We start from the raw sequence: 16,930 nt of genomic DNA, 5'->3' as shown, positions 1-16,930 counted from the left end.
TTAGTGTAATTGAAGATTTACCCTAATTCTTAGAATCATCAATTATAGATTATCTGTGACTTCAAGAGCTAATAATAAATAAATATTATCAATATTTAATTGCATTGCAAATAACCATAGTGAGGCATTAATAAAACTTTTCATATTTATTTCTTTATTTATATTAATAATAATATCTTAATTCTTGCAGCAATTATATAACCTTTTAGATCTGCATTAAATTTTCAACTATCTATTATAATATTTATTTAATAATATAATAAGAATAAATCATTAAATAATAATAGAATTTTCAATAATATAGTCGTAAAAAAAATAGTGGAGAGTAAAAGAAAGATTGAGTGATTTGTCTGTAGTGTGAATAATTTATTGAAAGTAAGAAATGGTTAATTCGGAACTGCTTGGATTGGACTCAGTTCAAGGTCTTCCGAAAAATGATGACCCTGATATTGTCGCGAAAAAGCTCGTAAGTAAATGCTCTTCAACTCCTTCTGTTATTTCGGAAATAATTATGATTATTTTCTGGTTTTTATCAAAAAAAAAATATTTACCATTTTGTTTTAATAAAACTTTTTCATTTTTATTTATTAAATTTCTCTTCTTATAAATAGATTAAAAAAAATATTCAAAAATAATAATCAATTTGGTAAATGTTATATTCGGAAACTATTTTGTGAGGCCGAAAACTCTTTTATTTACAATGAATTTTCATCTACTATTTTGTTTTTTTTTTTCACTAGCCTCTTGTATATATTATATGAATGAAGACTGTACACTAATGAAAATTAGCGTGAGTTGTTCTTAAAGCTTTCATAACAAAATATTACAAAACAAAAGTTTAAATGTTTGCTTTTGCGTTCAAGTTTTTCATAACATCGAGAGATGATCCATTAAAATAATTAAAAAATTTCACTTAAAAGTTTTGAAAACAATTTGGCTATTATCTTTGTATTATTTGGCCTCTATGGAGGACCCATTCAGGTCATTGATAAAAAAAAATTAATTTAGTTAATAACGAAATTATTTCGTAACTGAAAAATAACACGAGTATTTTTTTTTTTTTTGTTACGTGTTTAATTATTCAAGTTCGCGTGTAAAAAAGCTAATAAATTTGAGTTAATTAAATTTTAACACCAACATAATGAGTAGATGAAAATTCAACAAAACTCTCGGTAAATTTATGTAAAAATTTTAGAAAGACTACTTAACATGGACAAATCATGTATTTCTTTGTATAACTAGAAGTTGAAGTAGTTGGCAAATATGGAGAATGAAAAAATGACATTTTATTAAATGAAAGAGGAAGAAAAGAAAAGGATAAGATTGAGTGCACTGAGAAGGAAATTAACTGTGAATAAGTAATATTTTTTTTAATTAATAAAATAAAAATTTTGAATAGTTGCAATGAATTATTTTTTTGGAATTGATATGGTCAAATTTTTACAGATTTAATTATGATGCATTGCAAATCCGAAGAAAATTTAAGTGTTTAATAATAAAACCCCTAAGTGTTTATAATGTTGAACGTCATAAACAAACTATAGCATTTTAATAAACGGCAAGAAGTGTTTAAAATTTATCTACACAATTGCTATAGTTTATTTATGGCGTTGAAAATTTTAAACACTTGGATATACGATAGATTTAAATACCAGTCACTGTAAATCTAAATGTTTATAAACTAAACATTTAAATTGCTTACAATATCATAGTCGAAATACGAAAAAAGTAGATTTGGAGGTTATACGAAAAATTCTTTATTGGAGGTTATGAATCAGCTCAGAAATAATTCGTGCGCATGCGTCAAAATAATTTCCCTGTATAACCTCCAATTCTCCTCATTCAGTATTTTAACAATAAATTCCATAAACAAACTACAGCAGTTGTATAGACCGATTTTAAACACTTATTGGCATTTACTAAAATGCTATAGTTTGTTTATAGTGTTCAACATTGTAAACACTTAAGTGTTTCATTATTAAACACTTTAACTGGACCGGATTTGCAGTGTAACTTTAACCAAATATCAAAATATATTTATCGTTAAATTTAATCAAACTTTTTATTACAAATATTTCAAACTTATTTTATTAATTAAATGCACATTTTTTTGTATAACAAAAATTTTTTTCTCAGTGTGGTTTTTTTTGTTTCTGTTGAGGATGAACCTCATTAGACATCTGAACCATATTTGTCGATCTTCCAACGTATATATTCATTAAACGTATCTCTTTAAATTAAATCTAAATAGAGAAATAAAAAAGCTAATTTTTTCTCAATGGCAAATTACGAATCTAGTGTACGACTCTAACTTTTTTATTGTCAACATTATTTACTGTGCTCTCTCCATCTTTCTTCTCTCTTTTTCTCCGTCTTACATACACACTTATATACTATTTATTCAAATGGTATATGTGCGTGTATATGATTCTGATATTAACTGTTATCTATCATAATCATTTCTATTTTTCTAATGGAATATTAATTTTTCACTTAAGTAATTGATTTTTACTACGGTCATTCATAATTCATGATATTAAAAATAATATTTATTATTATTATTATTTATATGATGGATTTTATTTTTTTATTTCTACTACTTATACTACTTAAGATATGGATCTGAAACTCCCAACTTATTTTCAGATTTTTGATTTTGAATTAAATACATCTTGATGGTGTAGAATAATTTATTGAAATAGGGTTAACTAAATATCATTTGATACAGGATATTATAATTTATTGATGAAATTCACTGAGGGAATATATATTATTACTCCTCTAAGTAGTATAAATGATGAATATTTTTAAACTAGTTTGTCAACATTATTTTAACGTGAAAAAAGCTTGTAATACTAGGAGGTTGATAGAAAATCTTGTTGTCAGTAACATCCTCAGCTTTATTAGAGCATGATATTTTTTACATTTAACATAAAACATTCATATATATATATTTTTTAAAATAAAAATCCAAATTTGTTTATAATAATTTGAAGAATAAAATTTAAACAACTTTAGAAAAATTATGTGCACTCTAAATGTTATTACACTATAAATTATTTATTTAGATAAAGGTATAATTAATCTTATCAGTGGATTTTTTTTAATCAAAAATAGTTAAAGAAATTCTTTTTAAGATGATTAATCATCTATTTAAATACTATAATTCCAACTGGTAGAGATTAATAAAAGCTTACCATCAGAATGGTGACCTAATTTTTATCTTAACTAATAAAAAAGGGTTTGTCATTTTTATTAAATATCAACCCTGACAAATAGTCTGGAAATTGAAGTAAAAAAAAAAATAAATTTAATATTTTCGTACAATTAAGTATTTTAACAAACGAATTCGCACAAGCTATTAATTATTGCCAGCAGGCCAATTCACGATTCAATAGTATGGTTGTCGTTGAAGGTATTAATCAAAATATCAAGAAAAAAAAAAAATAAAAACTTGTTAAAGTATTAAGTCGATGATTAAAAGAGTTACGTCAAAGGCAGATATGATGGTGAACACATTCCCCTTTTCCCAATTTGGGGATTAAGAGTTATTAAATATAACATTAGGAGGGGTTGAAATGGCCTCTATATTAATACCTTAGCTTGTAGTTATTAATAGATATATCTGATACAGATTAGATCTTCCTGATATACATGCTTATCAAAGAACATATGGTATAACAGACAAAATGAAGTTACTTTTGTTTGTTTTAGGGTTTTCTTGTTTGACTCTATAACACGTGAAAGTCTCAATTATAATGAGTGTTACTTTAATTTTTATCATGGAGTCTAATAATAATAATATGAATAGTTCGTCTCCGGTGATAATCGATAATTTCCGACTCGAGTAGGTTGTCACTTGTCATGATGGAGGCGAAGGTTCTAAAGGTGAGCGACAAACACAAAGATTATCTTTGTCTTCAAGCTTTGGCTTTATTGTGACGGAGTTTTGAAACTTTGATCAAGAAAGTAAATGTTTATTGAAAATCGTTGATGAAAATATTTTTGTACAAAATGGCAGGTTTTATTTTTAAGGTATTTCAATTGAGACTTAGTTTTAATGCATTAAAATAAATGATTATTAGAAAATAAAACGTTTGTTTTGATAAATAAAATTAATTAATTGTTAAGAAGTCGAGTCGTTCGAAATCAAAGTCGATTGTTGTCTTCATTTGAACCAATGATAAATGACTACAAGAATTGGTTTTTTAACATTCATTCAATTTACAGTTCTTTAAATTTTCGTAAACAAAATTATTTAGTGTTGTTAAATTGCTATCAATTTTTTGTTTTTTATTATTATTAAATATATAAAATACTATTAATAAATATGTATTAATATTAAAATATTATAATCATTTTCATTAATCAAATAATTTCTGTTAATTCAATAAATTAAATTAATCAGTCGGACGTAATATTATTAATGCATTAGGATATTTAATAAACAATATTAATTTTATTCTAAATAACAATTGAAATATCTCAAAAGAATTGTTTAATTTTGAACAAAGATTTGATTTATAAAATTAAAAATGATGCATGTAATAAAGATCTTTGAATTCATAGTTTTGATTAGATGGAAATATCTACTGAAATAAACAATGATGAGGAAATTAAATAATGTTGTGCTTTTGGAGGGTAAATATTGATTCATGAAGTTGTAGTAAATACAAAAGTGTGAACATCAATAAAAAAAAAAGCAGTGATTTAACAAAATTATAGGAAACCATTTTGATTTTTTCGATTCTTCAATTCAAGATTTTTTGAAAGAAAATAAAATTACAATGATGTCTTATCCTTTTTTTCAACTGATTTGAACCGGTAATTTGTCATCAAATTTAAGAGATTTTTTTGATAGTAATTTAGCTTCATGATTGACAATTCAATCTTTTAGACAAAAAAAATTGAGTTCACTTGATATTAAATAAAAAACGTGATTTAGTGACGAAAAAAAAAAAATTTTTTTCATATAAAAAAATTCTGAAATAACAGCATTGTTTATTTAGTATCAAATAAAAGCCATCAATCATTAGAATCAGAAAGTCATTTTTTGACATAAAATATAACTTTTATGAAACATCAAAAGTGCCTACACTACAATTTAATAACGAAATAAATTATTTTATTAATATACTTGGAAGATCTAATGAAATAAATTATAAATGAACTCAGTGACCTGTTATTTCGAAATATAATTGTAAGTAAATAAAAAATATATCTGTATAAACTGGAATTATAAACATTACATATTCTATAGGACAAATAACCACGTAAATTGACATTCAAGTTTATACATCTTAACTCAACTGTAAAGCTTAAGTGGTTTAGGCGTGCGGTTGGGGTTAAGAATACTATGTAGCTTCGTAGTTTGAATCTAGTCGACTAAGCTCGTTATTTTATGAATATATTCTCTCGATTACACCAACATAAAGAAGCAAATAACATGTTACTTTCCGTGAAATTAATTAAGAGTTACGTGAATAATATTAAGAAAAAAAAATTAGCACACCAGAGAGCTTTTTTTTTAATATTAATAATACATGAACAACTAACCGTACTATATAATCATCTGCTGTAGATTGATTAAAAGTTTATTTAAGCTCAAGCAATTTTTATTACAAAGTACACTCTATTTGACATTTTATTACAATAATAGTGAATTTTTGTCAAATTTATTCATTGTTCAAATTTATCTTGTTTTATCATAAAGTGTATGATGTATGGAATATGATATTGAAAAGATTGAGAAAATGTTGAATTTAAAATATTGATTAAAAATATTTAATTAAAAAAGTAAAGGGTAAGTTTGATTAAAAAAGGATTATGAATGATATTTTCTTTCATTTAAAATTTAAATAGTGATTTAAAGTATACAAAAGATATTATTATATAGTCAATTGTGAATGGTTATTATTGACGTATTCTATTATTCAATAAATTATTTCTCTAGATAGAAGTTTCATTTGTTTTATGAAGCAATTCTATTATGATAATTGTACAATTATTGGTAAAAATAATTATGAGGTAATATAGAGTTTATAAAATCATTTGAGATAAAATAAGAAATACATATTAAAATAAAATAATACATGAGAAAATGAGATTAAATTTATTCTAAAAAAAGGTAATAATTATTTCTTATTTGTAATTTCTTTATTATCATAAATTTTTTACACTATACCTTTTACTCGTTAATTATTTTTACTATGTATCACATCTATATATTTTTTAAAATAAAACTGTCTAGAAAAATAATCATTGTTTCTTTTATTAAAATAGTAGAATTGTATTTTGTTATATTATTATTTTTTTTTATTATTATAAATCCTTAAAAATGTGTTATTTATATTTATAATCCCATTATTTTATCAGTGGTTTTTTAAATTGCTATGCAATTTGAGTTATCTCATGTTTTCAGTTTTTTGAATTCTTTTTGCTCAACTCAAAAAAAAAAAAAAGAAATCTACAAAAATATTTAAAAGCTCTTCTTACCCCAGATTTATCTTAAGGTTTATCGGCATAAAAAGAAGACAAATTTAAATTTATTCTGAAATTTTACAAAATCTTTGACGAAGTAAAGCTTGAGTTTTAAAAACGAGATTTTTTTAATAAAAAAAAATTGGAAATTATTCATAATGAATATTAAAATTTTATTCTTATTGTCTGATTTTATTTTAAAAAATTATTTCAAATCTTTGTGTTTTTTTTTTTTTAGTTTATATTCCATAGAAATTACTTCATTATTATTACTATAATTTATTAATTATTAAATATTATAAATAATTTAAATATTTTTAATTAAAATGTTTTATATAATTTTTTTTTATAACAAAACTAAATAAGATTTAATATCTGATTTAACCTTAATCCTTCACAGCTCACGTGAAAAAAAATACATGTGATTTTCAGATTGTTTTTCAAGATTATTTACAATTTCTTTAAAACATAGCTTTATATATATTTATGTATATAAAAAAAAAAGTATAAAATTAATTTTATCTTATTCAAACATCTATAAACGATAAAAATTGCATTATATCACAGGTTAACTGTTTGATAAAGCTATATAAATAAATATTACAGTATTATATCTGACTGAATATTGCCTGAAAGCAACTCAATCGATGTGGCTGACCAAATATGATCCTTCGTGCTCTAAAATGATCTGGCATAACTATTTCACGGTCCATATAATCTGAATATAACTGTATATCTCCGTACTTACAAACGTTTTCGAGGAAATACTTGAGGATAAATTAATTTAGTCCTTGAGTAAATGAGAGAGAGGATAAGAATCCGACGCCAATGATGAGCTTTTCTTACACTGTTTTAGCATTTATTTTGCAATTTTTATTATCCTCTTTCTGATAATACGACGTAGGTAAGAGAAAACGAGCAAATCGGATTATATGTTTTTTATTATCTCAAAAAAGTCTGTTTATTACTAGAATAAATACCTACTTCAAATCCAATGAATTTTTTTTTTATTAAGACTTATTACTTCAAAACAAACCTTTTTGGGTTATTTTATTGTTTAATCTTAAATCTTAAATTGTTTTTTTTTTGTTATAAATCTTACATAAAATGGTTACAATGAATAATAAAAATCGTATATAAAATTTTATAGAGATAAAATATTTAAATATTACTAGAATTTTAGTGGGGATTTTTATTTTATTATTAAAAAAAGATATCTTATTAAATTCCTCTATATTGAAATTAAAATCGTTTTAGCCAAAAATATTTTATACTTGAAAAATAATAATATCTATTGAAATATTACATTTTGTAGATTATATTTAAATGCATACTTTTAAAAATGTTTTCGCTATTTCATCTCAGATGAGAATAAAAATAAATGTTTTACCATATATGCTTCAATATATTATCATACATACGTATATATTTTTTGATCAAATAGTATTTTTATTTTTTCCAAATAAAAAGGAATAGGTATTTTATTCTTTGAAGTATTTTTTCAATTAATAAAATACATCTGAATAAATAAAACAAAAAAAAATAAATAAATTAATAATCAATAATTGAATTTTTTTGTATAAAATAAATAAAAATTATTTTTATTAAATATATTTAACAGTTGGAATGAAATTAACTTGAATATGTGAGGTGAATTTTTCATCTTTTAAATGTGATATTACAATGAAATGTATGTACTTTATTGAACATAAATATGAGTTACATATAGAAGTAAATAGAACAGTTAAATTGAGAACACGTTGTTGAAAAATGTGCAATTATATAAGTACTTTTTGATGTTACCAACCAGCACAGCAATTATGAGTTAATAATTAATTGGACAAAATAAAGAAATAAAATAAATAAAAATTCAACAAAAATTTTATAAAGTAGTACAACAACATGCATGAAAAAAATATATTATTATCACAATAAATTATTTACTCCTATTATTATTTATATTATCATTGAATATATTTTAATCAAACAATTCATCAGTAGGTTGTATTGATTACCAATATTCTTATATATTTTTGGAGTAAATAAAACCCTTTTATTTAGGCCACTTTAATGTTATAACCACCAAAGAGAAAAAAAAAAGAGCTAATATTTTTTTAAGTCTCCTATAATTAGTTTGAAAAAACTTCTCCAACTTCCTGTTCCTTTTTAAAAAAGATAAGGAAAGAAGTAATTGAGATGGTCTAGTTTATCTAAATATTTTTAATCAAATCTTCATGTCTCATTATAAAGTTAAAAACTTTTATCTTATATATCATATTTTCACCTAATTATTATATTAATATAAAATAATAAATAAAAGATAAAAAAATGAAGGGACTTCCTTACCAGATCCAAATCAAATTTCTGACAGCATATTTCCTTCAATTTTTCTGCACAAAATAAAGCTTTTATCATTTATGAATTTTATTTACTCACTTTATCTCTTTCAACTTCACTTGATCACTGTAAAATCTAGCTTACTGTTAACTTGCTGATTTTATTATACTATATTTCACGAATATATATTTAAGTTATTATTTTTCTGCCAGATATTTTTCCTAACTAATTAACATCATTTTGTGTTATTTTATCACCGCGTTCATTTCTGATTATTTTTGTGTAATACTTGACTCTTCTTACTGGCTATTATCTGTAATTATAATGACATCAATTGAATATCTTTTATGTATATATGTATATAAATATATTTTTTTTTGGTAGATGAGTATGGAACGTCGTGATATAATATTGACAGCTGTATTTGGAACATTTGGAGCAATAGGGATCCTCTTTGGTCTAAGTCTGGCTATTTGGCTGTATCTTCGAGCAAAAAAGACTAAAGGTCGTGATCTTGAACAACATTTAGATAATGAAGAAAATATTCAGTATAATCAGACACAACCGTTTTTAAAAAAGCATCGATTTCTTAATCTCAAAACTCCATTGATTAATACGAAGGCGTTGGGGTGAGTATTTTTATGATTCTAAACTCTTTTTTTTTTTTTCCTTTCATTACCAAGCTTATCAGGATAATCATAATCTTGGGATAATATCCTCTAATTCTGCATCAATATCAACATGAGATTATATTCAAATGGATAAAATAAGGATTACAATCACATGGTTTATATTTTATGTTTAAAGTTGAAAGTTTTAGTTTAGGGATAAGGTCGTTAAATTTTCATGTATCAGTGCACTTAATATTACATGCACTGCAATCACAATTAAATTTGGTTATTCTAGTGGTGTGTGATATATTTAATTAAAGAAGTTTCTGCAACACGCTCTGATCATAAATGCTGCACTGATAGGCGACATCTTGGAAATCTATCAAGATCTAATAAGCAATTTTCGCAATATTATTTTCTAGTGAATCTGATCTTGGATATAAAGATGTTTAATTTTTTTTTTTTTTTAATTCCAAAATTTTAAACAATTGAATATTATTTTTATTTAAAATTTTATAAGAGTTTGAAAGAGAATAGCATCATTTTAGTGAGTTAAATTCTTGAAATGTGTGGTAGAGTTTGATTTTTTGCTAGAGAAAAAAGGGATAAATAGTTGGATGATTTTAAGTGATGATATGAAGAGGTAGAAGTAGGTATTGTAAAGTTGGAAATAAAGGGAAATAAAAATAGTAAATTCGGTACGAAGCAGTATAAAATTAGGTTGAAGTTAGAAACATTGATTAAAAAAGTCTTTCCATCATCTGATATAACTGAAACTCGCAATTGTTGTATAAGCTATTGAATGAGAATAATCCATTGATATTAAGTCTTAAAAAAAGAATTCGAAAGCTTTTTTATAATTTTTCTTTATTCAAATTCTGATTTATGTAAAATCTGGAATAGATTCTTTTCTATACAATCATCAAATATCTTGGAAGTAAAGGTAGCATATATGAATAAAATAGATATTTTGCCTGGAGTATAAGATCGAAAACCAATAATAGTTTCTCTCAATCAAGATATAATGATAAATATAAACTAGGAAAAGAAAGTGTTGCGAATAGTTGATTATTTGATACACAAAGGAATGGACTTGAAGAAACTTTAGTACGCAAAAAAGTTTGAGAAAGATTTTCCTTTAGGCAGAGCCATGTTGGGGTCTCACTAATGGTCAAATTATTGATTGTAGAAAAGTGCTGTCGTTTGGTAAAAATAAATGCTTTCAAGCCTTTTTGAGATACTTTTTGTGCTTTCAATTTGTTTTGGTAACTCTTGAAACTAAAAATTTAAAAATCCCCTAAAGCAGGTTATATTTCAAAGCACTTTTTTTTTTATTTCTATTGTCTTGATGCATATTTCAATTCACTATACATTTATTAATGCATATATAGAGACACAATATAAAGGAGAAAACGGTATACTTCACATATATAATTGATCAGATTCTCCAACTATGACTGGAGCATTCACAATGATTCCTTGAATTAATGAATTCCCTCCAAACAATGGAGAGTGACTGATTATTCTTGATGTCAATTGACGTAATTTCTATAAATTTATTTGATGAAGGCGTAAAATTGTTTGATATTTTGAAAATCTTTTAATCTCAATGAAGCTCACTTGACTTATTAAATTCTTGAAAATTTAATTCAAATTAATTCAGGGTTGACATAGTGATTATTGATTTATTTTCTCTTTATAGGACTTGAGATAAAATTATTATGAGGGTGGTGAGAAAGATAGCTTCGAAGAGGGGGTAGTGGATAAGAGAAGTCGGGATTCGACTCCTAGTGGGAGGGTTAAAACAGCTGAGCGGGTTCTGAGTAGGTCATACTGTCGACTAGACTACTGCGAGAGTTCGTGTTTGGTGCGCAGGACTACGAATTGATAACAAATATTTACGGAAGTCAAATCATTTTATTGACCGACAGCATTGAGAACTCAAGCATAAGTACAATGATTGTGATTGTTGAATGTCGGACAATAATTTATTTACATAAATGTCTTTAAATAATAGTTAAGTTATCTTTTTGGAGAACGTGCTAAATTCATCAGCTAAATTTTCTTGATAAAAATCACCAGTGATATTTGAGTATGAAAGAAGAGAATGAAATCTAAATACCTCGTTATCATAAGGATTGTGAAATATTATACAATTAATTGTAGTTAATTCATTATAATTATATGAATTAAATACATTTCAAGTGCAATAATTAATACCAATGTGTTGAATAATAAATAATAACTTAATATTCAGTGAATTCATCGAAATAAGATACGACTGTCAATGATGAATTTAAATTCATTCATTCGTTGTTGTTAATAATATTGTTGTTGTTGTTGTTGTCATCGTCGTTGCATTAGATTTTTTGTAACGTATATATCGTAATTACTTTATGTCAATAGAACATAGTAATGCATTGATGGACTATTTATGGCCTAATCATGAAAATTTAGAATAAAATAATATTTATAACGGACATTAATTCATCATATTTTGCCATTAATTATCATCGAAATATTTGTGAATATAAATAAATAAATCGTTATGTGGTTATTGGTGCTTTAAGCTATTGGTTATATTTTTTAAATTCAGACTAATCTGAAAACAAAATATGTCGTACATAGAATTGCAATAATGTGATAATCGCCTCGTACATCGATTTTGGATGAACATTTTGTAGTAGTCTAGTTGAAATAATGTTCATCGTTGAGCTTTCATAAACTAGCCTCGTCAATAATAAATAACTACACACCTGTCTAATTTATTATGAATAAATTATATTTGATGAGTACACTGATATTTTAATTATTCACAGGATATTTATTAGTGAATAAAATAAAACGACATAGAATGCATTCATCAACGTTAACTTGATCAATAAATGTTGAAAATTTTTTCCCAAAAGCAATCAACGAAGTTGTTAAAAATACACCAAATTCCTGTAAAAGAGAAAGAGAGAGAGAGAGGAATTGTAAAGGTTCAAGTGTATACAGATAGATCTATATATAAACGACAAAATATTCTAAATCAAAATTTAAACTCCAACATCGAAAAAGGCTTAAAGTGATATATAAGGACAAAAAAGTATTTTATTGTTCATAAAAGTATGGATTAGCTGATTATACTTCATTATTGAGTATTAAAGTTTGAAAATCCAGTTACAGTTGATTAATAACATGTGTCAAGTTTTATACGAACATTTCTTATAAACGAATTTCCTTCAACTCCTTCAACATATACATATACTACCTTGGAACGATGGAAATTACAACGTCGACTATGTTAGATGGCTTGAAGAACAACCGAATTGGAAAATTAGCATTTTCGCGATTTTTGTCACAGAGTTTGTGAGTATTATTTCAATATTCATTATTACTTTCCTTTGAACCAAATTAGCTGAACTAGAAAATAGCAAAAGGATGATGTTATGTAACATAGAACCTAGAAGCCAGCTCATTTCACTTTTTTTTTTTTTTTCTTCTTCAAAATGATCAGAAGGAATTATTATCAAAGAATAATTAAAAAAGATTCATCTGATAAAATTGATGAACTAATTATCAAAGTCTCACTGGTGAAATTTGCTAAAAAAAATAATTTAATTTATGTTTTACTCGAAATTTTGATGTATTTTATTTAGAGAAAGTATGAAGGATGTTTCAAAAAATAAATATCAATAAAATCATTTGAATATTATTATGTTATCAAGAAGAAGCATGAATTTGCTATGAAACTTGTCAGTCTATAGTTGTGCATACAATATATAGTTGATAAGTCAATTTATATTCGAAATGATTAGATAAGAAATATCGGCTATGCTTAAATATAGAAATGAGTGAAAAACTTGGCAAACTTTATGGCAGCTTTTTTATTCACTTTTTTGGAATTGTGTTGGTGATGAAATATTAGCTATAAAGTTTAATATACTGAGAAAAAAAATTTTGTCCTCATAAACAAGGATTTTTTTTTTTTTAAATAGTCACAATAAACATTTTTTTATCAAGTTTATTTATTAGTTAAACAGACATTACACTTTATTTTGAAGAAGAGATATTTTTGTGACTATTTAACTGATTGAATTGTTGATGATAATTATTTCTTTTTTCTTGATATATAACACTTGAATATACTTCATCCTGTTCATCAATTGGTGGCTATTTTTTTCTTTCTGAATTATTTATATAAAATAAAATCAAACAACATTATTTCATCATAACAAAGCATATTTCAATATTTGTATAAATTCTTAAGGAAGTGACAATATGATATTGTTTTGAAAGAAAGAAGTATGGTCAGCCTTGGACTATTATATCTCCAGTATCAAGATGGTTATTAAAGCATTGGGGGAACAAATATTCCATGAAAGAAACGCGGGTTGAAAGGGTCGCTTTTCCTTCAGAAAGCCTAGAAATAATAAAATATAGGGGAACTTGAACTATAATGGCATTCTATATAGTGTGAAGCAACTATACACTTCAGTTATGTTGGACTATTATAGATCCAGGTCCCCTTCATGTATACAGAAAATATATTATATTTTTACCATTAAACCTATCGAGTTTAATATTAGCAAAATCATTGAGTTACTATTGTTAGAGAATTTTTGTTTGATTACTTCTTGAGAAAATATATGGACGACTTAACTAAAATGACGTCTTCAACAAGGAACTAATGAAAAAAATGTTTATTCTTATTACAATAGAAATAGATGATTAATTTTCTCTTCTCTTTTCTGTTTGATAATAACCTTCTTTCTTTGAACTAAACATCAAGTATCTTGGAAATATATTTTTAGATTAAATAATTATCAGTACTTGCTTGGAATAATTTATATATAAATTAATAACACTAATTATTATCAAACTTTTTATTATAAATTAATTATAGTCTTATTTTTTCATTAAAAGAATATTTTTGTTCATAATATATCACTGTGAAAAATGGCAAAAAAATGTTGAATTGCTTTTTAATTTTTTTCCACCATTTTTAGTCATTCTATATCACGTGAAATATATTATCAGCAATAAAGCATTAATTTTAAATGAAATTTCAATTTAATTTTCTCTTTAACGAGTTTGAATTAGATAATATTGTAAAACCAATTTACTTCGTTATTTCTGATTTTTTATAGCATTTGCGTGACGTCGTTTATCTAAAACAATCGTTTATTCTTAAAATAATCGTTTGTAATATATTCTCATTTGCACAGGTCAACGTGTTAAGTTGTCGTTTAATTATTAAATTATTGTTGACGTCGTAGATGAGCACCCTGGGGACTAATTTGACTAGAAAAAAATCTAAAGATTGCAGACTATTCAAGGTCATTTCGATCAATACTTGATGAGATGAATAATTAATTATAACTAATAAGCAATAAGGTAGAATTTATGCTTCATTAGGATTTTAAATGACAATTTGACAGGATTTATTGGTAAAATTTCATTTTTATCAGTATTTTATTTATTAACTTTGATGTCATGTGAACAAAATTCAACGAATAATTTTATCAAACGAGTCATATTTTTGATGTATATCTATTGATCAGTTTGCCAATCGGTCTAAAGTTCTACATTGATACCAAATAGACTAGGCCAGTGAAATTATCACCAAATCAGATTTATGGTCCAGGTTGGAGTATGGCATTATCATCAAATGAGGGAATTTATCGTATAATATTGTAGAGACGTAATAAATTGGAGGATACTTCATAATTTATATCTAGGTTTCATGCGTTCTTATATTGTATTCTTCACTGTTCTTGATGTGAAAGAGAAAATTACCGAGATATATTTCTTTTTTATTTGAAATTTATTCATAATATTTCTAATAATTCTAGTAGATTATTAAGGAATTTCAAATTTTATTCACAACCATTTATATTACAATTTTCATCACAAGTTCACAAAAATGCTAAGTTACTTCATTAAATACTCCTAGAGTCTCGTAGACTTTTACTCGAATAAAAATGTTTAATATTTTTATTATTTATTACTAGCATTTTTAAAATGAATTATAGTGAACAAGTAATATTTTTTTTTTTGATAATAATAAAATCTAAATGGTGAATAGGGACAATAAAATAGTTTTTTTTTTTTTAGAATTGACATGGGAACATTTTGATAGATTCAGTTCTAATGGTTACTTAAAATAATTTATTGAAAAAATATCTTTTTATTGTAATCGATTATTTTGAATATAATTTTCTAAGTATTGTTTTATTTTAATATTTAATTGTTTTTATTGAGATCCATAGTATTTTGGAAAGTAAGAATTAATTAACTCATCATAATTTTGAACTAAATATCGAAATACAATTCATTAAATTCAATCAAGTATTTTATTGCAAATATTTCAGATTATTTTTATTAATTAAATACACCTTTTTTTGACCAGCAAAATTGTATAATTAATTTTAAAAAGACTGTCATTAATAATATCTCTAATTAGAACGAAGATTCAATTGAAAAGATGTTCAATTCATAATTGATATTCTTAAAGCTATCTTATAAATATCAAAAAAGATGGTCATTTCTGCATAAGGCTTTGTTCAAATGATATCTAAAAGAAAAAAAAAAACATTTAGACATTTTTTTTGACATCATTTTATTTATCCAACAATTAATCTGTGATGAATATCTGAAAAATTAATTGTTAACTTCAAGAAGCTATCATATAAGCATAAAAAAATTTTTTTACCAGTTTAGATCTTTCGATATAAACTTTACAATTATTATTTCAATTTTTACCTCAATATTTTAATTAACTTTTAGATGACACTGTATCAATGTTCCAAATATTTTTTATCCACCAATTATTTACAAATCTAATGAATCAATTCATTAATAATATCGACATGGTTTTAATTATCGTTATTAATGTATTGAGATGTAAAAATATAGCTTTCGATATCAGATGTCTCATTTGCGGCCATTTTATTGATATTAATTACCGTATAATCTCGACAAAAAATCCCTCGTTAGGATAATAAATTTTCTAACGTCCTTATTAACCTATAGAAAATCAATTAATCAATAAACTAAGGTTTTATAACTGACATTTTCTCAAAAAAAAAATAACTTCCATTAAAAAAAAAGAGCATCATATGTTGATGGAATATTTTTTCATTCATTGTACCCGCATCTAACACCAACCACGATGTGAACCACTATGAATAGAGTCATATAACACACTGTATTCAATTCTGATTGACACGATAGATGAATGTTTCAAGCATTAAAAGTTGTAAGTGCGTCTAAAAGCACAGAGAATATACCATTAGCTTAGCACCCCACAGAAATTCAAGCAATTAGTGATAAAAGGAAATCTCTAAAATGGTAGATCAGATATATTAACTGGATGTCATTAAGTCTATTCAGATTTCAAGAGATTATTCTCTCTTACACCCTCTTTCCCTGAAAACAATAAACATAAATTGTTTTATCAATTACTTCCCGAGTCAAAATATAACACTTATTTTCATCTCATTTTTATCCTAAGATTA

General features: G+C 24.6%; 1 protein-coding gene across 9 annotated transcripts in view; it reads left to right on the top strand.

Annotated features, from left to right (window-relative positions):
- Syt7 (Synaptotagmin 7) overlaps positions 1-16,930 on the top strand; it is a 49,697-nt gene that overhangs the window by 7,177 nt on the left and 25,590 nt on the right. For 3 of the 9 annotated variants that reach the window (XM_035090936.1, XM_035090935.1, XM_035090937.1), the window contains exons 2-3: positions 320-466; positions 9,202-9,446. In XM_035090936.1, the coding sequence (XP_034946827.1) occupies positions 383-466; positions 9,202-9,446 (329 nt within the window). In that variant the 5' untranslated portion in view covers positions 320-382. Of the gene's footprint in view, positions 1-319; positions 467-3,822; positions 3,889-9,201; positions 9,447-12,467; positions 12,780-16,930 lie in introns of those variants that run through there. The other 6 variants (XM_035090940.1, XM_035090941.1, XM_035090939.1 and 3 more) reach the window with 3 other exon arrangements.

This window comes from Chelonus insularis, unplaced genomic scaffold (assembly GCF_013357705.1).
Source record: "Chelonus insularis isolate UGA/USDA-ARS -01 unplaced genomic scaffold, ASM1335770v1 contig_88_pilon, whole genome shotgun sequence".
In the NCBI taxonomy this organism is placed as follows: domain Eukaryota; kingdom Metazoa; phylum Arthropoda; class Insecta; order Hymenoptera; family Braconidae; genus Chelonus; species Chelonus insularis.
Note: the sequence above shows the minus strand (reverse complement) of the source record. Positions and strands in the feature narration are given on the sequence as shown.